General features: G+C 40.8%; 2 protein-coding genes across 2 annotated transcripts; both read right to left on the bottom strand.

Annotated features, from left to right (window-relative positions):
• Window positions 1-1,676: 1,676 nt before the first annotated feature.
• On the bottom strand, window positions 1,677-7,893 carry si:zfos-323e3.4 (volume-regulated anion channel subunit LRRC8C). The gene is made up of 3 exons (XM_042485762.1): window positions 7,738-7,893; window positions 6,840-6,998; window positions 1,677-5,757 (listed from the first exon to the last, which is right to left on the bottom strand). Exons 1-3 carry the CDS (start codon window positions 7,843-7,845, stop codon window positions 3,472-3,474), a joined length of 2,553 nt encoding a protein of 850 aa, XP_042341696.1. The 5' UTR covers window positions 7,846-7,893; the 3' UTR covers window positions 1,677-3,471.
• A 1,178-nt stretch (window positions 7,894-9,071) lies between these two features.
• Window positions 9,072-22,264, bottom strand: keap1b (kelch-like ECH-associated protein 1b). The gene is made up of 6 exons (XM_042485107.1): window positions 21,553-22,264; window positions 19,157-19,402; window positions 16,718-17,394; window positions 14,232-14,437; window positions 13,306-13,482; window positions 9,072-12,116 (listed from the first exon to the last, which is right to left on the bottom strand). Exons 1-6 carry the CDS (start codon window positions 21,856-21,858, stop codon window positions 11,851-11,853), a joined length of 1,878 nt encoding a protein of 625 aa, XP_042341041.1. The 5' UTR covers window positions 21,859-22,264; the 3' UTR covers window positions 9,072-11,850.
• Between the last annotated feature and the right edge of the window lie 551 nt (window positions 22,265-22,815).

Below are 22,815 nucleotides of genomic sequence, written 5' to 3'. Positions count from 1 at the left end.
TTAGGGTGATATTTTATTCATTCATTGTTATAGTCATTTTTCAAGCAAAAATGCCAAACATTTTCAGCTTTTTTTCATCTTGCATTGTAGTTCAGTGATTCTGTAATGGGCATAATTTACTTGGGTGGGTGTTTTATCAATTAATTATAATTCGATAATTGAAAGTTGATACAAACAATTAATTAGTTGCAAGAAGAAACACTTTCTTCTGCACTATAATTGGCAGATGTAGTTTGATAAAAAGAAGGCAAAAATAGTCCCTCCTGTTGAGTTTTTAAAATGTATTTTTTGGCGCTTCGAGCACCACAAGGTAAGTGCCATCTAGATCCATTATCTTGGAGAGGGCAGACATCTCTACAACTGATATCTCCACCACTCTACACCTCACATCAAAACAGTCTAGACTGATAAATAAATCTACAGGTAAGAGAAGAAATATGTTTGTTAACTTTGGGGTGAACTGTCCCTTTAATACAACATCACATGCCCGTGTATACAGTGAAAGTGTAATTAGTCAAATAAAACTACACTGCAAACATTGGGGGGCAAACTCAGCAGTCCTAATTTCTGTGTATGTATGCAAATTGATATTTAATAAATTCAACTGAGGCTTCTTTAAGGCAACAACAGTCTGAGTTAGACAAATCAATCTGTCTTTTTAGTCTATAATGATCTCTTTTTGTTCCCCCCTGAAGCCACTTTTCTCAGCCAAAAGAGCAGGAGGAATAATTACAGTGACCGATAACACTTCTAATGTCAGCATGGGGACGTGAGCTCTCCTTCATGGGTGATTATAATAATAACCACATCAACCGATATAATCACTCAGTGGTAAAATAACCACTTTACTGTTGTGCTGAAAACTGTTGGTGAGTCTCTGAGAACTATCTACACCTCAATTCACACTCAAGCTGCAGGGAATCACAGCCTGCAGGAGGCACATCCCGACAACAGAAACCCTCAAAGCAGGAAGAAGCTTCCCAGTCTGATTTTCCTACTCAAATGTAAATAATGCATTCGTAGAAGCAAGCCTGAGGGTTCCCTCCACAGGTATGCCTCTGGCACCATTTCAGACTTAATTCTACAAACCAACTCTAACTGAAGATATTGCCTCAAAGCTACCCTTTTGGAGACACAACATGTTGTTAGTTATTTCCAGCCAAGCCTTAGTCACAGTGATGCAATCACATTTGTTTGGGTTAATGCTGGTGCCACACTTGACTGCCACCTTTAGAAAGGAGAAGAAAAAAGATAAATAATTGACAAAGCACTATGACACTGGATATACAATGTTTTTTTGCCTTTTTTGACAACTTTCAGTACTCTGCTCAATTCCATCTAAATACAAAATCAAAAGAGCGTAGGAGGTATGTGACAGCATGGGGAGGTCAGTGGGTGCTGTTGTATTACTGAGGTATGTTTGCAACCTGACAAGATCCCATTTTATAACCATGCAAGCCAGGACATGACTGCGCTGCAGTTCAAGCTGAAAGTGGATGCCCTGGTTGAAGCATGAAAGTACACAGAGGGAACATGGGTGGGAGAGAAAGAAAGAATGACAAGACGTGTGCACTTGTTTGCTTGAGTGACTGAACTGATAAATTCACAACAAAATGAATCCAGTTGAAAGCATTTCAACATCTATTGTATGCTTTATCCCAAAATGACAGTTAAGCAACTTTTTAGTCATTTTATTGCCTTGTTTCGGTGTGTTCAAAGGGCACTCTAAATGTGTCATCACCAGAGTATGATGTGCAATCAGACAAACATCAAACTTTTAGGTAATTTTATATCTCACGACTCAACTGCTTTACAGGAAATCATATACAGTATTTTAATGTAAAATTGAAATTGTGCTACAGGAGGTAGAAAAAAATTAAACAAAAAATAATAATGTCAAATGTTTGTTTGTGCAATGTATCACACATCACCACAGGCACTTATATATAATATCCAATATCAGCATTTTAAAGACAGTAGTATTATCCTATTTTTCTTTCTAAATAGTAAAGTATTGTAACGTGTAATGCACATTGAATATCATGCTACTTCTGATTGGTAATCACGTGTTTGGTTTCAGTCTTTTCTCCTTTCCACTGAATATGTAAACAGAGAGATGAATACCTCTTATTCAGATACTGAAAGGCTTTGTCTCCCTTCACTTGTTCAAGGTCTGAAAGAGCAACTTGAGCCACTGCACTGTGGGAAACACTTTTTCGTTCTGTGTAAACCTGTCAAACAGGAAACAGCGCAGTTAAAAATCCCTTGACTTGTGCTTTGAAGAATCTAGCAAATAAGCAGTAAACAGTGAAGAACCCTGGTCCAGAACAATGTGAAGGTCAAACCTTACTCACTGTTTTAGTCATGTAAAGTTTGGAGCCCTTGTCTCCTCCACATTATCAAAATTTCAAAGATTTCTTGTTAAACTTCAGTTTGATCCACATGATTAAAATTAGTTACATAAAAATACATTTTAAAAGTAAGTACGGTATTTACATGACACCTATAAAGTTTGTAAAATAATTATTTCAAAGGTATTTTTTGTAAAAAATGCATTAAAAAAACATCTTAAAAACATGTGCAAGTTGATTTTTAACGTATTCACACTTTCCACGATGACTGATTTTAAAAATACATTTTCTAGTGTTTTGGTCAGTTATGATTTTGATTTCCCTTCCCATACTGTCTTGTATAAGAATTTCCACCTAGCAACATGGATTAATACTCTTAGGGCTAAGTGGCATTTAAAAGTATTAGTACCAATACCATTACCCTTAAAGTGTTACTGATACCAGTAGAGTACCTCATTTGGTACCCCTAATGTGAATGGAGTGTAGCCATACTTTCAAATATTTTGTTGGCATCTTGGAATCCTGAGCTGCTAACTCTGCCAATATAATGCGCTCGATTTTTTTTGCCACAGAACACACTGTATGGGTTGTAGCTGCTTCTGCAGGAGTGTGAGCTCAGCACTGGAGACAGTTGGTGAGAGTCCACCTGGCTGCACACAAACACAGTATCAGGGCTAAGTGTTAGCATTACACGGTAAACACTGCATAATAGTTATTAATGGGTTTAGCCTGGGTCGAGCCTATTCAGTGCTGATGTTATTTTGATGGGAACGCTTAACGGCCCAGTGTTGGATGTTAGCTGCTTCTACTGTGTAAGCTCATGCTAACCAGCTAGACACTGAACTAAGTGATCGCTTGAAGGAAGGCAGCTACCGAGACAGCAGCAATAGCAGTAGTTTGGTAATCTGGCAGGGAGCTGAAAGGGTCCGGGCTCAGATCTCTGGTGCAAAAAGGACCAAATTCAGGTATTGTTTGACTAGGGGCATTTTGATACTACTTGGTACTGGGTTATTTCAACTGATAACTTAGAAGTTATCTTGTAATAGTACCCAGCCTTACTGTTAATACTCAGACCACGATTGACCACCATGAGTCAATGACAGCCCTTAGCTCCACATACTCAGCCATTAGTCAGCTGGCTTCGTACGTCAGGTGGCAACAGCTCAAGCAGTTCGTCCTCCGCTATCAGTCCACTGAGACTCAGAAAGGGACAGTCCCCTATCTCTACAGGTAGAGACTCCAGACGGTTCCCTTTAATCTCCAGGCGGACCAGCTGGGCCAGACTGGCCACTCTGGCGCTAAGATACGACAAGCAATTGTTTCCAAGAGCTAACGTCTTTAGCCTTTTACAGGAGAACAGCTCCTCTGGCAGTGTCTCCAAAGAGTTGAAAGCAGCGGAGAAGAACTGGAGACCCTGCAGAATGCCCACCTCAGGAGGAAGTGAGGTGAGCTGGTTGTGGGAGACATCCAGGTGCCTGAGTTTGGTGCAATAAAACAGCCGAGAAGGAAGCTTTCGTAGCTTGTTCCAGCTGACGTCTAGAGTCTCCAGTGTGTGCAGCTTACTGATATGATCAGGGATGTAGGATATCTTGTTGTGCCACAGTTTTAGTGTCACTAAACGGCTGCAGTGCTGTAAGCTCAGGATCTCCTCCACAGTGGTGAGTTTGTTTTCCTTCAGGTCTAACTCTTGCAGGTTGCTCAGGCTGAAGACAGCACTTGGGATGCGCTCCAACTCGCAGCCCACTAACTCCAATGAGGTGATGTTTGTTAACTTCTTCAGGCTGCTAAAAGCTTGGACCTTGACACCTTCATTATAGATGCACAACCGCTGCAGCTGCAGTGCAACATCCACTAGGCTCGGTGGGATCTTGGTGAGGTTGGAGCGGAGAGAGAGGACTCTGAGAGCCCTAAGCTCACGTAGGGAGTCCAGAGTGGCACTTTTGGACACCTCATTGGTCAAAGGACCATTCAGATGCAACTCCTCCAAGCTATGCAGGGTGTACATCCACATAGGCACCTCTTCTGAACTTTCAAAATCCAGATACAGGACCTTTAAACGTGCCCTGAAGTGGTGCAGGGCGGGCAGCTGGAGCTTTGCAGGACAGAAGATCAACGATAACTCCTGGAGGGAGTCCAGCTTTGCCACACTGGCTGGGATTGTGACATTCTTAACTTGCTCCAGTTTGAGCGCTTCCACTTCAGGAATTTCAAAGACTGTGTCGGGTAGCCCTGGCAACATTAACAGGTGGAGCTCCAAGCGGTTCTTGGCATTCTTGGCGAGGCGGGTACGCAGTTTTTTGGCGGTCCACTCATGGTTGAGGTTGAGCTGGTAGAGATGACTCTCACTGACCTCAGAGAGAAAGACAGCAAATCTTTTAGAGTAAAGAGCATCATATTGGTCCACAAGGTGCAGGAGGAAGGCAAAGTCATTCTTCACATCCGGTATGTCGTTAATGCCTGTCTCCAGTCGGACGTGCTCAAAGGAGTACTCCTTCAGAGGTCTATGAAACTGCCAGTAGAGGGTGTAGATGCACAAAAGTCCAAACACTCCAACAAAGCAGATATAGCAGTAGGCAAGCTTGGAGAAAAGGTGGGCTTTGTTGTGGTTACAGCAATAGATATCAAAACCAGTCAGCTCAGGAGGAACATAACAGCGTACCACTATCTCAATGTTCGGTACCAGCACCGCAGTGTAGATGATGATTATGAGGAACTTGAAGACTTTCAGTGATGTTTGTAGCACATACATGACATACAAGATGTCTGCTTCCTCTACATGAGTTCTGAACTTCTTCACCTTTTCAAACAGAGCTTTGGCCTGCTCTCCTTCCTTCTTATCCAAGACAGAGGGGGTCGACTGAGGCTCTGGAGTTTTCTTCTCCGGATTAGATTTAACAGAGGAGGAGCGAAGAAGCCCCGTTGTCTCCTCCTCATCTGCTCGCCGATCGCCTTGATCTTTTGACATGGTGTTCCTCCTCCAGCTGACCAGTTTCTCTTCTCCTCTTTCCTCAGAAACCTCACTCAGGGCCCTCGTGGTCCAGGGCGAATCAAAGCACTTCCCAAGGATGGTAACAAAGAGGTCAATTTTTGAAGACGTCCCAGGGAATTTGAACCAGAAGCTACTCGCCACCATGAAGATTAGAGTGTGGATCACAACGAGGTAAGGGAAGTACTTTGCATACCAGTGGACAAACCTCTCATAGCAGTAGTGGTTGACAAACACATATTGGTGAATGTCGAGGCCATTCTTGCGACCAGTCACCTCCCGGATGATGGGCTTTGCGGGTAGGACCACTGGAAGCAATGTTTCGTTCTCCCCATAGTTCCGGATGTGGCTGCAGTCGATTGCTTGAGGTGTTGGGCTGGTGAAGTGGCTGGGTAGACAAGTAATCTTGTCTTGGGTGAGCTAGGGAGGATAGATAAATGAGAAAATAAATGGGGAGTTACAGTTAACATAGCAAAAGTGTATTTTAATGGACAACAATAGGATCTCCTTGGATTCACCATCATAAAAAAACAAAAAAACAAAACTTTGTCAAAAAAGAAGATAACTCATAATGTAGGGAAAACATAGTCGAAAAGTATTCTTTAATATTTATGTATATTGAAGCTGCTATTGTACAAAGTGGTGACAGATCAGAGATAAAATTAGATTAAACAAGAAAAGAATGAAAACAATGCAGATACCTTCACGGGAGTGAATCTATGTTCCAAAGGTCCTTTGTTTCCAGGTTTAATTTTAAGTTTATGCTCATCAACCCTAATCCTGTTTTCTTCAGGCCATAAATCAACTAGCCTGACCCTAAGCCTCTTTTCTACTATTCAGAGGAAACAATTTATTAAATCTAATTAAATTCTCTAACAAACACCATCTTTGTCTTTTAGTTTAGACTCTATAAGTTACCTCACTCCAACCTTAAGCAAGCAAAGTCTGATTTCTCTTAACAACTGTTACATTTCTGATCCAACTTTTCGTCAAGCTTACTGGTCTGGTGCCAGTGTGTCTGTCTCAGTAAAGTTGCACTAATAACGAGAATGGATAAACAACACTGACACCTTTCCCAATCACTTGTTCGTGAAACATGTACCAGAACTTATTTTAACTTCTTATTATCACTGATTACATATTAATTTCTTGCTTTTCTTCTGTGCTATTTTTTATGTGACACAGAAATGATAATGAGGTGGTGAGAGACACATTAAGCAACAAGTTAGTGATCTGAATCTGCAGTAAGTGGGTCAGGAGAGGCAAGTTAATTCAGTTACACTGTCTGTGTTTTTGCCAGACTTGGAGGTCAGATAATGTAGGAATAAACAGAGAGGAGTGTGTGTGGGGACAAAATATTCCTCTGAAATGACACAATAGATACAAATGTCTCATCAGGTAGGTTAGATTAGGTTATTAATACTCATGTTTCTAAATCTGTCTAATCGTTTACAAATTTAAGAGCATGTGATCACAAAGTGGCTGGTTTGTCAGCGCCTCACCTGCAATGTGCACCCAAAGACTCCAATCATGAGCATAGCAACGCACAGGTACTCTGAGAAAACATCCCACCACGGTTTCAGCACCCGGTACTTTGAGTTCTGCTCTATGCCGAAGTTTCTGAATTCACCCACTGGGATCATCCTGGCTGCTGCTCCACACTGATGAGAGAAAAGAGTGAACACTCAGGCTAAAATTGGCTTTGAACACAGCGCAGTCTCTGGTGACAAACTTGTCAAAGGGTTTTAAAGTTACATGACACAAAAAGACAAAAAATGTAGAGAATATACAGGACTATTTAGTTTCATTACACAGAGGGCTTGCTACAAGTTGTAGGTATCTATATAATGAGTGTTTGAATGAGCAGTGTGCTCTTCTGCTGTGGGCGCATTCAAAGTGGATAAACTAGTTTGGCAACAATGACAACAGAAAGTCACACCCTCAGAAAATTTGGTGGAGGTCTTTTTTTTTTTTTTTTTTGGGTTTTCTTTAGGTTCTCTTTTAAGTAGAAAGTTATAGGATTTACAACATATAGTCGAACTCTATAATAACACCATTACATCAAAATGTGTCAACGTGCCTGTTTGATGAAATGGGACACACGACACGGATAAACAAATACAGTGCAGCAGAACATGCCTACCTTTCTCTGATTTTAACCGTCTTAACAGTATAATTTGTTTGAAATGAAAAGCATCACTAAATGGTAGGTTACTGGAGGTCAGAGTTTCAAAATCATATTAACTTTTCGTGTTTTTACATGTTCATAACTTACAGTACGTCAGCTTTTATGTCTTCAAAGTAGTTTCAGTTTGTTTCTAAAGTATCAGCATATAGACTGCACAAACAAAAGTGAATAAATCTGTCATTATCATCTTTAAACAGGTACATTTTACTTACCTGCGTCCGCAGAGGATCCACTGGTGTCCGGTGGGACTCGGGAGACTGTTTTTCATCGTTGAAGAGGAGCGCACCGGTGTCAAGTTCACAGGCAACAACACGAGACATCCGGACAGGATTTTCAAAATAAAGCAACTCTAAGCAAGCTCAACGCTCACAAGCGCAAACTTTACAAACTATTAAGTAAGTAAAAACAGACTTTAATATGAAAGAAGTGCCTCTGTGGTACACAAGTACTTACTTCCTAGCTGACACTTTTAATCTGTTGTACTTTGAAAACTTTAAAAAAAATTAAGATACACTACCTTTTCTTTTTTTTCTAATATGTATTTGATTATATTTTTACTCCGAAATGTATTCTATTAGCCACAATAAACATGTAAAAGAGGAGGGTTTTTTTTGTGTTTTGCTATTTTGGAAAAGGTCAATTGAGCATCTTACAATACATAACAATATTTCTTCAATATATTCACCCAAATGTATGGTTTCCTCTCACAAAATAAGACCTAAGTGAAGAAACAGTGATCAGATATCGTAGAGACATATCAGAAGTAGACATGATTTTGATACTGTAACATTAAAGCAGGCCACAGCACTTTTTACTTATCTCGTGTAAAGTAGGTGTGTTACAGGTGAGCTGGATCTAATGGTTAGGTTGTCCTTTAATTGTTGGTGTCGCCATTGAATTGATGGATGTAGTTTCATGATATTATTTGACTTGTGTAAGATATTCAATTTAAAGCATTCATCTGAAACTATATTGAAGGATGTTTTCCCCTCTAGGGCACAATTACTACATTTTTTAAAATAAAGCCCTTCCTTTGTTGAGGGTTGCTGTGGTCTTTTTATGTTTGACAAGATTATGTCTTGAGCCTCTGGTAAGCCCACATAATCAGGGAAGTTTTCCTCTTGGATAATATAATAATAGTTTATCTTATCCACCTGCCAGGTTTGGCAAGGAAATGAGATATGTTGGCAATAATCAGGGGTGGTCGATTAATGGATCATTTACAACAGATTGAGACTCACCAAAAAAAAAACCCAAAACAAATAAATACCAAAAAAGACCTCTGACATCTACAGTGAAACCTCAATCGTAAGACTTCGGCCATGTCAGATATATGTATATGACCTGACAATAGTGAACAGCTATGAAAGGGCTGTGGCGCCCTCTGGTGGCACCTACTGCTCTGAAAACCTGTACAATATATAAATTAGGACCCAATTTTTTTGATAAACATTAGGTAGATGTGTCACATCGACAAAAAAAAAAACAATATAGTGTCTACATGTCTACAAATCAGAACTACCAAATAATTTCATGACTACAGCAGTACAATAAACATATATTTTACTTTACAATGTTATTTGTACAGGGTATTTTTTGCTTGAAAAAAAAATGTACAAAGCAGACCTTAAATATTCTAATATCCATTCCAACTACCGACGGACAGGAAAAAAAAGTCCCTTTTGAAGTGAAGCATTTTTTTCTTTACAAACATCCAAAATTAGCATGAACAGGCATTTCTACTTAGTTACAATGCATGCTAGTTATTCAAAAAACACAACACCAGAGTCCAATTCAGTACAAAGCTGATGTCAGTTCAGAGGAACAAGAAAACCAAAAGGATCCCGAACAAATAAATAAAAAAACTGAGCTCTGAAATTCTGTACAAGACTTCTTAGAATATCAATGTACAAAACATGACTTAAAAACCTTTGTAGCTTAAATTGCTGTTACAAATACACTTCTTTATGCAAGTTGTTGTCATTAGCGTACAATATCTGGACACTAATGAACAAACATGGTCACTGTTCTGTTTCTGAGGTCTGGCGGAGGTGAAAACCAAAAAGTTAACTGTAGAGGGAGGTTCTCTTTTGTGTCAGTAATTAGTGTTTTTTATAAAAACACATTCAGTGAGATGCTGAATCCAAGTTTTTAAATGCTACAGTATTCTGTTTCCTCTAAACACAATCGAAACTTGTTTTCTTCATTCTCTTGGCACACCAATTATACTGGACCAGACTCTCTGACAAGAAGCAACACTCAATCTTTGTCAACATCTTTCCCAAAAAATTTCACATTTTCTGAAACTACCAGTGGCTATTAGTGAAAAAACACATTTGTTACAAAGCAGTTATTTTAAAGCCCTGCTTCTCTTGTACCAGCACTTGAATTTGAGACTTTGGGCCTCATGCAAGAAACAGATCCCATCTTAAATTGAACCATGACTGATTTAAGAGAATTAATGGCAATCATTCGTTTTCTTGGATATGAGCAGAAATCAGTGGTGGTCCAAGCCTGTTGTTTGAGTCATATACAGATACGCTGAAATAATTTGGACTTGCAAAAAATAGCCAAATAAAAGTATCACAGTATCAGTGTGATTTCCATCACGGTTTGTCAATTCACTAAGATTTTCTTTAAAGTTGGGCTTTTTTAAAATGTTTTTACTGCCATAGTTTGCAATGACAATTTGTACAGTTCAGCAGTTGCTTGCAAAAGACTCCGACAGCTGTGTCAGGATCTTTCAACAGGTTACTGTTCAGGTGAAAACCCTCGTTTTAACACCCAAAAGTGTAACATTGCATTCTGTTTAATGGAACGTACTCTCATCCAGCTCCCTGAGAAACGGATTCCTAATAAAAAGTCTGTATAATATCTTCCGAAAATGTGCACACAATAGTTTATATATCCTGCGCATCAGCACTCCACAAATAATAACTTTATGCTAAATACGTAATTTATTTAGCATAAAGTTATGTACCTAACATAAAATTAAGGAAGTTAGGTGCAAGTAAAATAATTGTTCTTAGGTTTAGGAGAAGAGACATAATGACGAAGCAAAATCTGGTGCGTTACTTTTCGTAAGAAAAAATACAAACTGTGCATTAAAACAGCCCTTTCCCAGTGCCATGCTCCCCTGACTGCCACATTTTAGTTAACTTTTGTTTTTAGAGTTTGAATCCATATCAAACAACTCCTTATTTCTGTGTGTCTGTGTTTTTTTGCCAGGCCCACATTGCTAAATTTGTGAATGTATCTGATTTTTAACATTAAGGCTTGAAACTCAAAATTGTGCAATTTATTGTGTTATCTCCGGGGGAGGTGTTTTGAATAAAACTTGCCCATGAAGAAGGCGAGTAGCCTCGTAAAGAAATCTCGTGTGAGTTGATTATGCTGATGATGGAGTCTCACACATGTGCACCACCTCGTGAACATGTGGCATTCATGGAGCTGATATATAATACAAGTGTCTGCAGTTCAAGTGAACTGGAACATGCACAGAGAAATGTAAAGAGAGGTTCAGGATCCAGGAAGTGTTCTTGCATGAGGCCCAATCGCATGTGTACGCTTCATCTCATGGCTGTCTGGGTTAACTTCACTATTTCTACACACCGCACAGTGACTGTGCCTTTCCAACAAAGCACCTCGAGTGAATATACTGATGACAGTTAATGCCCACAGGCATCTTAATGGCACTTTGAACTCTACTGCCTATGCTGACAAATGCTACTTTTTTTTTTGTCTTTTTCTTTATATGATGGGATCATCTGAATTGTTACTTTTTCTCTCCTCTCACTTAAAGAGCCCCTGATGACTCTTTGAGCCAGGAAATTACCCTTTTTAGTATGCAGCCCTTTCCTCCCGCGGCTCAAACCTGGGAGATGATGGTCCGACTGAGTACTTCAAATACCAGATCTAAAAACACAGACGGACTGAGGTCTCTCAGATTTGGCGGAACACAATTAACCACAAAGAAATGAATCAACTTTTAGGTCTAGAAAAGTGGACCGTAGGATCTGGGTTCATACTTGATTTGAATAATCCAATGCGGACACTCAAATTTCTTTATTTATTTTTTGTCATCTTATAGATGACCATCAACACTGCACTTTGAAAATAAAGTGTTACGTTTTTTTTTTCCTTTCACATCAAGTATGATCTCTAGAACCAGTGAGGCAGCACGTGGTGTTTGAGCTCACCTCTGTCTCGAATCATCTGTGAGGGTCTTTCTTTTGATTTGGGAAGACAGAGTGGAGTTTCGGGGTTCTTCTCTCTCTGTGCGTGTGCGTGCGTGTGTGTGTGTGTGTGTGTGTGTGTGTGTGTGGTCAAGCGCCTTTGCCAAAGGGCCCACCGTGCCGCTGATTGTGGTGAGAGCTAAAACCAGAGTTGGCAGACTGGTAGGCCGGTGAGGCAGCACCGCTCTCCCGCTCAGACTTCTGACACTGTGGTAGTTCTTTCTGGCATGGCTCCATGGTAACGGCCACACCCACGCCACTCCGCCCTGACGTCATGTGTGTCACCTCTGACCAGGTGTCCTTCTCAGGGTCATAACACTCCACGCTGTCCAGGAAAGTGTTGCCATCGTAACCTCCTGTAAACATTGAAATTTCCTCCTATAAATGTAGTTTAGTCTGAAGAAGAGCGTACTCAGCCTTTAACATTGTCAGACTCGTGATGGACAGTTAAATTTTAAAAAAAGAAGAAAAGATCAAAAATGATGCAGCAAAACCAGAATATTCTTTTTTTTCCTCCCAACAACCCCAACTACAAAAAAGCAAGTGATGTGATTTTACAAAGCAAAGTTACTTTTGGAAATGACAGTTTCATCTCAGAATTAACGTAAGAGAACGCGTTTCACTTAACATGTAAATGCAAACCTCAACATGTGAAAAGTCTCAACTGTGAGATTAACCAGCTTTTACAAATAAAAATGACATGTTTTTAACTATAGCTATCTAACTATCTAACCATCTAACTATCTATCTAACTAACAACTAGCTATTAACTATTACCCGACTAATAACTAGCCAATTCTTCTATGGTGACTATGGTGCTGCCTACTTTTCCCACAATGCAATTTAACTACAGACAATTACATCAGAGATTTAGATGTGTTATGCTAGTCGCACCCAATGCTGCCTTGAGCTGTTAGCCTCAAGCATAAATGAGAAGCAGGTTTCAGAGTTATGGCACACTCATTTCTTTCAAACTTCATACCAACAGATTATTTATGTGTTTGAACATTAAGTCTTCAGACCTCAAGTGACATCACTTGAGGCAATTTATCAACTCCCTCTGGAGACGCAAAACACTTCAAACAGCTTATTTTGCAGTTGTACTCATGATATTTAGTATCTGTGTCGTGTTCGACTGACAAACTATGAAAGCAGAAAAATTCCAGCTTAATCCTTGTTTTTTTTTGTATGCTTGTTTTATTTTTAAATAAAATGTGTAAATCATCTTTTCAGTTTGACCATGTAAAGTTTAGTGCAACCTGAAAACAACAGACTCAAAGAAACAAACCCTCTTGTTTCATGAGCACATCTTCATCTTCACAAAATTGCACTAAAAACAGAATAAAAATATCCCCAATATTATGAACAACTTTACATAAGTTAGTTGGCCACCACCCCAAAATGCCAAGAAAATGTGGACACAGACTAAAAGGCACCATTTTTAAGTGGCCCTAAATAATATAAAATAGGTTTGACAGTAAAAGTGTTATTTATTTATCACTCTAGTTTGGTGCTTTTTCTTTAAATAGTTTGATCATTACTCACCCAGTACGTAGATGCGTCCATGTAATGCAGTGACTCCCAGAGCACTGCGCCGATGCCTCATGGAGGCAGCAAAGCTCCATGTATCAGTTTCCACGTCATAGCGCTCCACCGTGTTCAGCTGGTTGGTGCCATCGTAGCCGCCCATCACAAAGATTTGATTCCCCAGAGAGCACACACCTGAAAAAAGGTTGATGGTTATTTTATTCAACTGTCATATTATCTGAACTTGATGTGGACAAGTTCACTCCAGGTGAGGTGATGTCATTGACAGAGTTTTAAACTTATACTGATAATACTTATACTGCAGTAGTTATTTACACAGACACAGGAAGTCTAACTTCCACTTCATCAGTATTGTTGTTATGGTTGCTATTATTTCCCAAAACAGTGTTTTGATACAATAATGTCCATCATCAACATGCTGACACTGTCAATCTTAGTTACTTAAATATCATAACACTAACTCATACATGTAATGAAGAATGCATGAGGACTCATTCTTGTGCATATTGCCTACATGCTTAAGGGCAGGATGTTTTTTTTCCAATAGAATTGCTAATAATTGATGAACTGCGACTCTCTTAACAGATTAATTTTATTTGATAAGGTAGGAATAGTAGGGTGAGTATAATTTATTTTCTTCCTAGCTGGTTTTGAGACATATTAGATATAGTACAACAAAGTTTTCCAGTTGGAATCAAACCACTGACATAGGTTAAGACTTGTCATTTAAATGCACTCATCTACCAGGGCTCCCTTCCTCTCTAGTTTAAATCCTTTTGTGAACTCAATAGCACAAATCAGCTTCTTTTGAAGCAAATGAAAAAAAAGTGAAAGTAAAAACATGGATTGCAACTTGAACAAAAAAAAAAAAAATGGCATGACTAATTTCTTTGTCATAAAACAGTGTTGTATCTTTTGCTCACCAGCTCCGGAGCGCACAGTGTTCATGGGGGCCATAGTCTTCCACTCGTCCCTCTCAGGGTTGTAGCACTCACAGGAGCTGAGTCGGTTGGCCCCGTCGAACCCTCCCACAGCATAAAGCAGCCGGTTGATGACCGCAACACCCACACCGATACGCCGTGTCAACATGGGAGCTACCAGCTGCCACTGGTCCCTTTCTGGATCATACCTGCAGACCAGGAACAACACATATTGATTTCTTTAATTCTTATTATCTATCTTTCTGGGATGCATTTCCCCATTTTGAACACCAAATTCCGTATTTGTTGCTAATATGTGTTACTGCCGGCCCGATCAAGGCTGCAGACAGAAACATGGTGTCCCAATGCTGCCCCAATCGATGAATTTCACAGAGGGGGGGTGTAACACATGGTCACACTGTCCCCAGTTTCATCCCTCTGTGCACTAGCATCTAGGAGCCGCTAGTACAGCACCAATACAACAACCCTGCCTGGCCTCCCAGTTTTTGTGTTTATCATGAGACAAGCAACCCCACCCTGCGGTCCCTCCACCTCCAGAGTTCCCACCCGGAAGCGTCAATAACAGGTGTAATCACACACTACAGCCGTTTTGGGTCTGTTCAACAGCTGCTGCGTTAGCTCGTGCTAACCAGGCAGACACTGAACTGACCAGTCGGCTGAGAGGACAGCTGCTCTGGGGACGGCCTTCAGTACCAAACCTGTATAATGGTAGCAAAAGAAAGTTGACTTATCAGCCGGGGTGGAGTCGTGTTGTATAATCAAGGACGCCTGCTGAGTACGATACATCAGGCTTACACACTGCTGAAAGAATGTGGCTATACGCAGCCCAGACAACCTCTGGATGTAGTCCAAGACAAACTGAGGACACACTGGGTGCATTCACACCTGTACTAATAAACACCAGGTGTAAACAGGGCCTTTGATGCACAGATGAATTTGCAGCATCTGTCGTCTGTGATTCCACTGCACTGATAAGTCACATCTTTCTGCTGAGTCATCGCATGGGCATCCAGACAGGTTAGGCATGTTACCCATTCACAGTCAATGTGGTGTGTCTGGTTAATATTTTTTATTTGACATTTCTCTCTGACTGCATCACAGTTAGTTTGGGTAAATCTTCAACTGTGAATAGAGACTATAATTGACTGTATAATAGATAACTTATCAGTCTGAGGATTGTGTCACAGGTTCTTGTCTGGCTGTGAGTCATGCTTACACAGCAGGAGAAACGCGTTGCACACTTGTTGGTGGGCTCGGTGCTAAACATTCTCCAGCCTTTTATTGCTCATTAAAATTTATGTTGTTGCTGGCTCACTGTACAGCCCAGCTGTCAGGAAGAAGCTGAACAAACACAAATGCAATTTTCCAATTGTGAATCATAAACTGTGTGAAGGTTGTTAACTCACGGTTTTCTTTTGAGTATATATTAAGACGTGACGGCCACAGAGCGGAACACCGTCTGTGGGTGAGAAACTTTGCTATTCCATTTTTAGCTGTTACATCATTGAATGTTTAGTTTTCTAACACAGAAATGTGTTTAAAGCTTCCTCATTGAAGCTTTTTTTGTGAACTAGAAATATATTACAGGAAGTGGAACAAACCAATAATGTTCCAGGAAGTTACCTGATTCCTGCTATTGGGTACTCAATGACTAAATACAGGAAATAGACCCAAGCACTATGCATGATTTAGAAATGTCCTCAGCTTGACTTTGGCCAAATATCTTTTTGATTATTTATTGCTGAATCAATGCAATAAGTCGAAGCACAGAAGCACAGATACACTGGCAGTCAAATGATCTCAAGCACCTGTCAATGACAGGGCTGTCATACAGTTTGTGGATATGCAAAAAGTAGCAGCTACGCAGGCAGTATTAATGTGTTTTTATATATAGATGATAAAAAAGCAAATGGAAAGGTAACCTAATAGCAGACATTTCCTGCTCAGTAGCAGACATGGCCACAGCAAAGAGGTATAAAGTCGACCACGAGGACCGCCACTTTTAGAAGCGGTGGAAAGTTGATTACTTTTTTACTGAACGATAAAACAGTTGCATTTGTTTGATTTGTATGGGATTACTTTCTTTTAAATAACCCATTCGATGCAAGAAGCAGAGGGTCCCCAAGAATTTTTTACACCATCTAATCTGGCCCCAATTAAAAAAAAAGGTCAGATACCCCTCGCCTCTAGGATGTTCTTATTTAGTGCCCATCTCTTCAAGAATAAATATGGCTACAGGGTGCCAATGCGGAATAAATATGAGGAGGAATAGCAGCACTTAAGTCTTTACTGTCAAGATGATTGCAAAATAAAATGGGAAAAATCATTAAAAAAAAAACAAAACAGCAATGTACTCAGCCTATCACTGACAGATGATATGTTCGCTCAATCAACAAACCCATTTGAAAATCATTTACAAAAACAAATAATAACACCATTAAAATACACAGACAAACAGGAAAACTTACCTTTCTACACTGTTGTGATGAATGCAGCCATGTGATCCTCCGACTGCATATATCATGCCATCGATGACACCAACTCCAATCCGGTTCCTAGGTACGCTCATCGGTGCACACGGCAGCCAGCAGTTGTTCATGGGGTTATAGCAGTCCAAAGCATTTGAGTCCATGTTGCCATCAGGCGCGTTGTTTCTTCCACCAACAGCATAGAAAAGCCCACTGATCACACAAGCTGCCAGGCCGCTGCGAGGAACCTGCAGGTCAGCCAGCCGCAGCCAGGCTCCTGAACAGGGATTATATGCCTCCAGGTAGCTGAGAGACTGACGGAAATAACCCCCCGCTGTGTAGATGAGCTGCGGCACCTTAGGTGTTCGGCAAGAAATGACTTTGGTGGGTTTGTGGAGGGTGAGGTCCTGGAAGATCTGCGCCAGGTAGTCTTTACACTGGGGGTCCCAGTCTAGAGACTGGAGCTGGGCCTGCAGGAAGTTGGGGGTGAGGGAATGGCAGCGCACAGCCTGGAGCAACGCCTGGACGTACGGTCGCCGGTTCTCCCGATCGTAGCGCACCCAGGCCACGCACGCCTGGAAGACTTCAGACTCACAGCGCACGTTGAGCTCATCGCGGCTGATGAGGGTGACCAGCTGGCAGTGGGACAAGTTGAAGAACTCCTCCTGAGTCGCCACCTAGGGGCACAAGTAAGGATACAAACTTTGAATAACTGAATAATGCAAGCGCTCTGATCAAGTAAATACAGATATTTATTTACAAAATCTTTACAAAATCATGAGAACCTGGTTGAAGAAGCAGATTACAATTCAGTGGTGCAACTAAGGATTATTTTCATCATCAGTTTTTCTGACAACTGTAAGTAAACAGTGACTGAAGATGGTTTAAACCAGGGGGTCAGCAACGTTTTTGATATGAAGTGCTATTTTTAAATTGTATTGTTCATCAGTGTGCGATAACAATATAATGTCTATGCCTCGCTCCACAAAATACTCCATTAAAACTTTGGCCATGTCCTCATCTTTTGTTTTCTGGGTCTCCTTTCTAAATTTTGACATTTTTTGCAGTGCTAGCAAAAATCTTCATGAGTTCAATCAGAGCTAATCAGATCAGATAGATGCATTAGCGGAGCAGCTGCTGCAGAGGCGAGTAAAAGCAAATATTTAAATCCAGAACAATGAACGTGTAAGTTTCACTTTCGCTGCGCCTGGCCCTTTGCCTGCTCTGCCTGTGCCCAGAGTGTGCGTATGATGTATCACCAAACCATAGGCTATATATACTCCAACAGTGCTCCTAATAAGCACTCCAGCTCCAAAAACAGAATATTAATAAGTGCTGGAAGATATTTCCATGGTGGGTCGCCACAGATGAATAAAATTGTAGGAAACCCAGCACTTAAACATTTTCAAGAAAGACTACCTTGCATACTTATAAGCAGTGTGCCATTAGTTAAGCTACAGTGTCCCAATGTTGGCACACGTGCTCAAGGTTTCCGACTCCTGGTTTAAACAAATCCAGACTTGTGCCCTTGTGTAATACCTTGGTCAAAAGTCAAGATAATTTGGGACAACAATATTGTAACATAACAAGGCTTATTTAGACTAGCATAAAGACAGAAAATTCAGGAAATCTGGCTTCCTGCCATCACAGTCATAGTGCATTTTAAATAAAATTTCTAGAAGCATGTATGTAATCAAACTTTTTTTTGTATCTTTTATGTGGAGAAAAAATTGTTTTAGTAAAATGCTCTTTATATTTCCATTTCCTTCCATTTTTTTGTAAAAGCAGATGGAAAGACCAATTTAGTCAATTGATGTTGTGGGGTTTTTTTGTAAAGAGAAGCACAAAATGTATAAAAAACCGAAATGCTGTCATCTGTTGCATGAAACATCTTCCTCTGCCCTGTTTTGTTATCAACTTATCAGAGATCAATTTTAAGTATGTTTTCAATTCTGTAGAGGTGAATTCACACACTACGCATCATGAATCATAGCTTGCATTCTTGTCAGTCATCGCACAAAGGCACGTGCCAGTGCACAGCAGGTCTGAGGCGGAAAAGTCAACCAGCGGAAACCACAGTGGAACAAGTGAAACAGCATTTACCCACACCATGAGATACTTTTCTCACAAACTCATGTGTAAAACTGACTATCAGCAGGGAAGGTTATTTTTTTCAGCCACAAGCTGTGCACATGTTTCTGATATTTCACCGTTTTAGTACAAAAAAAAAAAGATTTATTACTCTACATAATCATAAGCAACATTTCTCCCAGGCTGCGTCCCTTTGTAATGTATACATCCATCATTTCCTGTGTTTTTCTACACTGTCAAAAATCCAAAGTGCTACAAATTAAATTATCTTAAACAAAACAAAAACATCTAAGAAAACTGTTTATGATACAAATGAGCATTTTATTACAAACTCAGCTGAGGCTTTACCTGGCTGAAATTCATGTAGATATATTCACGGGCCTTCTGGTGGAGCTCAGTGCAACCGATCTGCTCAGCAAAGTTGGCGATGCCAATGGCGTTGCTGGGGTCGAGCTGCTGGACGAGGAAATCGCAGCAGGCCTTGACCACGCTGTCTATCTGGTACATGACAGCTCCGTTCATCACGTGAATGACACACTTCTCCCCCACAGAGATGCTGGCTGTGTAAGCAAACTCAATCAGTCGGTCCATAACCTGAGTCACAAGAAGACAGAGTAGGGGAAAGATTGAGGTAGAGAAGAGGGTGAAGGATTCAGGTGAAGAGGGATAGAGTTGGGGGAGAAGGATGGGCAGACCAGGGCACAGAGGAGAAGGAGGAATAATAAGACTGTGATGCTATTTATATCTGTTACTATTCATTTTGGCAGACAGATTGGCATCACGTAAGCCAACAAGAGTGAGATACTGTGTCCTTTTGTGTGTCTAAGTTTTGCAAGCATCCAGGGTAAGTACAAGAGGTCAAACTAAGTGTACTTAGCCACTGTTAACTGTACTTTTCCCTGTGCATAAGTCAACTCCTTGAGTGGAATTGTTTTGTGTAGAAATTCACTGATAATTTTTTGTGATTTTTTAAAAATTTTATTTCTCATATTTGTATCTTGGGCTGAAACAATTTCTTGAGTAACTCGATTACTAAAACTCTGCAAATTACTTGCATCAAAGCCTCACTTAATCTATTTAACTACACACAGTAAACTGTGTTTTGCACGGATGATTATTACAGTCGCGCAGTGTGCTTACACTGTGGACAGGTGACGTGATTGGATGGCACAGAATTGCAAAATGAAGGAAGAGAGAGAAAACAAGAAAATGGCAAATAAATTGTCTGCACTTGTACAGGGTTTGTTTCATGTCACATTCCACCATTCACACACACACACACACACACACACACACACTCTCACACACACACACACACACACTCTCACACACTCTCACACACACTCACACACTGGTGGCCGAGGATCCCATACAACCCATACAAGGTGCCATCTGCTATTCAGTAACCATTCACACGCACTCACACACTCATAGTTTGACATGTTGACTGAAGGAGCGGGGATGGTAACAGCCAACCTTCCAATTAGTGGACAACCGGCTCTACCTCTGAGCCACATCCGCCCAAGGAAGGGGCAAAGAGAGGAGACAGGCCAGAGATAATCTCTATAGACAGATATCTGCATATGAATGCAGAATCTGTATACATCGGGACAAGAAGCGCTCTGGTTTCCATTTGTAGTAATACTGACCAATCACATTGGAACAACAGATAAACAGTCTGTGTGGAGAGGTGGAACACATTGGCTGAAATGCAATCTTGTTTCGATCGACTATAATCTGTTTAAAAAAACTGATCTGCATTTGTATGCATGTTTACTTATAAAAATTAGACAAAATGACCAGCACATAAAAGGGGAAGTACTGGCTCACATATCTACTGGCTACAACTGTCAACCAAAAATACTGGCCCTCGCCCCCAAAGGCTAATCGTCGTCAGACTGATAGCTGCATCGGGCCAAAGTAAATGACATAAAGTCTCCAAGGTTTGGGATCATTTCAAGCTAAAACAAACTCTGCACCTACCGCAGTAGAACATCAGTACTGCAGTATCTCAGCAAAAAACATCTAGGCAACGTATCCAGTCCACTTAGCAGACCCGACTCAAGATGATTGCTAGTTGAGATGAAAGCCTCCAGGCACAGGGGTATGCACAGGCAGAACTTAAGTTGCTACAGCGGAGACAGGGTGTTATATTGTGATAATCTCTCTCTATCACACTCGAGAACTGTCTTATTTTCTTTTTTATATTTACTACTGCTCTTCAAAAAAAGCAAATCATTTCTTATCGGATTATCCGTCAGATGAATCCGTTAATTGATGGAATAAACAGAAGGAAAAATGTCTATGCAGTAATGTCTGTGCATTACTGCACATTACTGTTTATCCATTCTGATTATTAGACGGAGGCTTAATCAGCAACAAAAGGGAAACTGTATTCAAAGAAATTAGAAACCTCAACACACCAAACCGCTGTGAGATTTGAAATGTCTTTGAAATTACAACATTTTCCACAAAACCCACTCCTTTTTGTTGCACAAATGATGTTGCCAAAGGTTGAACCCTTAACTTAAGCACTGGTTTATGCTAGAGGAACAGTGGTTCTATTCCTGTGTGGTACTGCAAAAATCTTGTTTTGTATATAATAGTCAATGCCCAAATACAATTTGGGGCGAAGAAATAAAAATGTTTTTTATGATCATTATTCTATATCTGTGAGATGGGTGGTGTGTCAAATCAAATTAAGCAAAGATTTCCGTTAACAAAAAGATGACATCTTGACTCACCCTGGGATGGATCCCCTCGATGGGCACCAGCTCCATACCGCACTCCTTCAGGCCGTTGGTGAACATGGCCCTGAAGACCGGTGATGAAGAGGCCAACACCACCTTGTGAGCCACGAAGTCCACCGCCTCCAGGTCTTTGTAGCGCACACGCAGCGTGACGTCGCACAGCTGACGCTCCAGACGCAGCTCGTTCATGATGGCGAAGGCGGCCGCCGTGTGGCTCTCTAGGGTGTAGCTGAAGACGCGGTGGCCGTTGCGCGTGGACGGAGTCACCAGCGCTTTGCATTCTGTCAGGCACTCTGTCATGTCCTATGCTGTCTCCTCCTCTTTGGTCTCCTCCTCAAGAACAGCGGGCAGTGTTATGAGGCATCGTTGTAGCGCGCACAGGCGTGTGTGAAATAAGAGTTTGAGCCAACACTTGGGTTAACAGAAAGCGCCAGGCTCTCCTGGGTACCGCTGATTTCTGTTTGTGTGGAAGAGTTCACGTTCAAGTTGAATTTACATGGACATGAGGATTTCCTTGCTCTGTTCAGTACTTGAGTCCAGCCATACTGCTCATTATGGCATTTCTAGAGACTTCCATGTGAGCTGCCAGTCACACCTGGGTGTACTCTTACATGTTGCAGTTCTGACATAATGAAAATAAGGATTCCTCTGGCTTTGTCCGAGGGATTAACTCTTCAGAGCAGAGTGAGAAACAATGTGTACAAAATTTTTTCTGACAGTGCAAACTGAACAAGTGCAAGTCTCAAATGTTTGTGTTGTCAACAGAGTTGTTTTTCTTTGCTCTCTTGGGGGATGAACAGAGACTCAATCGGCCCTGACAAAAAAAAAAAAAACAGTCTATTTTCTGCCTGTCTCGGGAGTTTTTTTGCCACCTGCATAAAATGTCTCAGAAAAAGCAATTCCTCAAATATCCCCAAATTAAGATTTAAAAATAGTTGAACGTGAATCTAAATTCACCACTGGTGCAGGTTAGCCTTGTATATTGATTACTCCAGAGAGTGGAAAAAAAGCATCAGATTTACTGCTTCACTTTAAAGAGGTAATAATTTAATGTCCCCTCAGAGGGCAACACTTGCGCTGAGAGCTGCAGAGTCAGATACTGTAGATGAGGCAGTAGAAGGCTTGTCAACTCTGAAAGGAGGAAGAAAAAAAAAACACATTTGAGTGCCAAAAGGGTCATAAGCGTAACTTGGAGCCCCTGGGAATGGGGATGGGGGAGGTGTTGGGTGGCTTTCTCCGGAGACGGCTTCCTCGAGG

This window comes from Plectropomus leopardus, chromosome 4, assembly GCF_008729295.1.
Source record: "Plectropomus leopardus isolate mb chromosome 4, YSFRI_Pleo_2.0, whole genome shotgun sequence".
Taxonomy (NCBI): Eukaryota; Metazoa; Chordata; class Actinopteri; order Perciformes; family Serranidae; genus Plectropomus; species Plectropomus leopardus.
The sequence above is the reverse complement of the archived record's forward strand: the minus strand, read 5'-3'. Positions and strand labels throughout refer to the sequence as shown.

Bases quoted from the DNA above. Each gene is read 5' to 3' on its own strand.
- si:zfos-323e3.4 (XM_042485762.1), bottom strand. From the start codon at position 7,845: ATGTCTCGTGTTGTTGCCTGTGAACTTGACACCGGTGCGCTCCTCTTC. The intron at 6,999-7,737 runs GTAAGTAAAATG...TTCTCTCATCAG, and splicing joins TGGATCCTCTGCGGACGCAG to TGTGGAGCAGCAGCCAGGAT. The intron at 5,758-6,839 runs GTGAGGCGCTGA...TATCCTCCCTAG, and splicing joins TCTTTGGGTGCACATTGCAG to CTCACCCAAGACAAGATTAC.
- keap1b (XM_042485107.1), bottom strand. From the start codon at position 21,858: ATGACAGAGTGCCTGACAGAATGCAAAGCGCTGGTGACTCCGTCCACG. The intron at 19,403-21,552 runs GTGAGTCAAGAT...CTTGTGACTCAG, and splicing joins TCGAGGGGATCCATCCCAGG to GTTATGGACCGACTGATTGA. The intron at 17,395-19,156 runs GTAAAGCCTCAG...TTGTGCCCCTAG, and splicing joins TCTACATGAATTTCAGCCAG to GTGGCGACTCAGGAGGAGTT.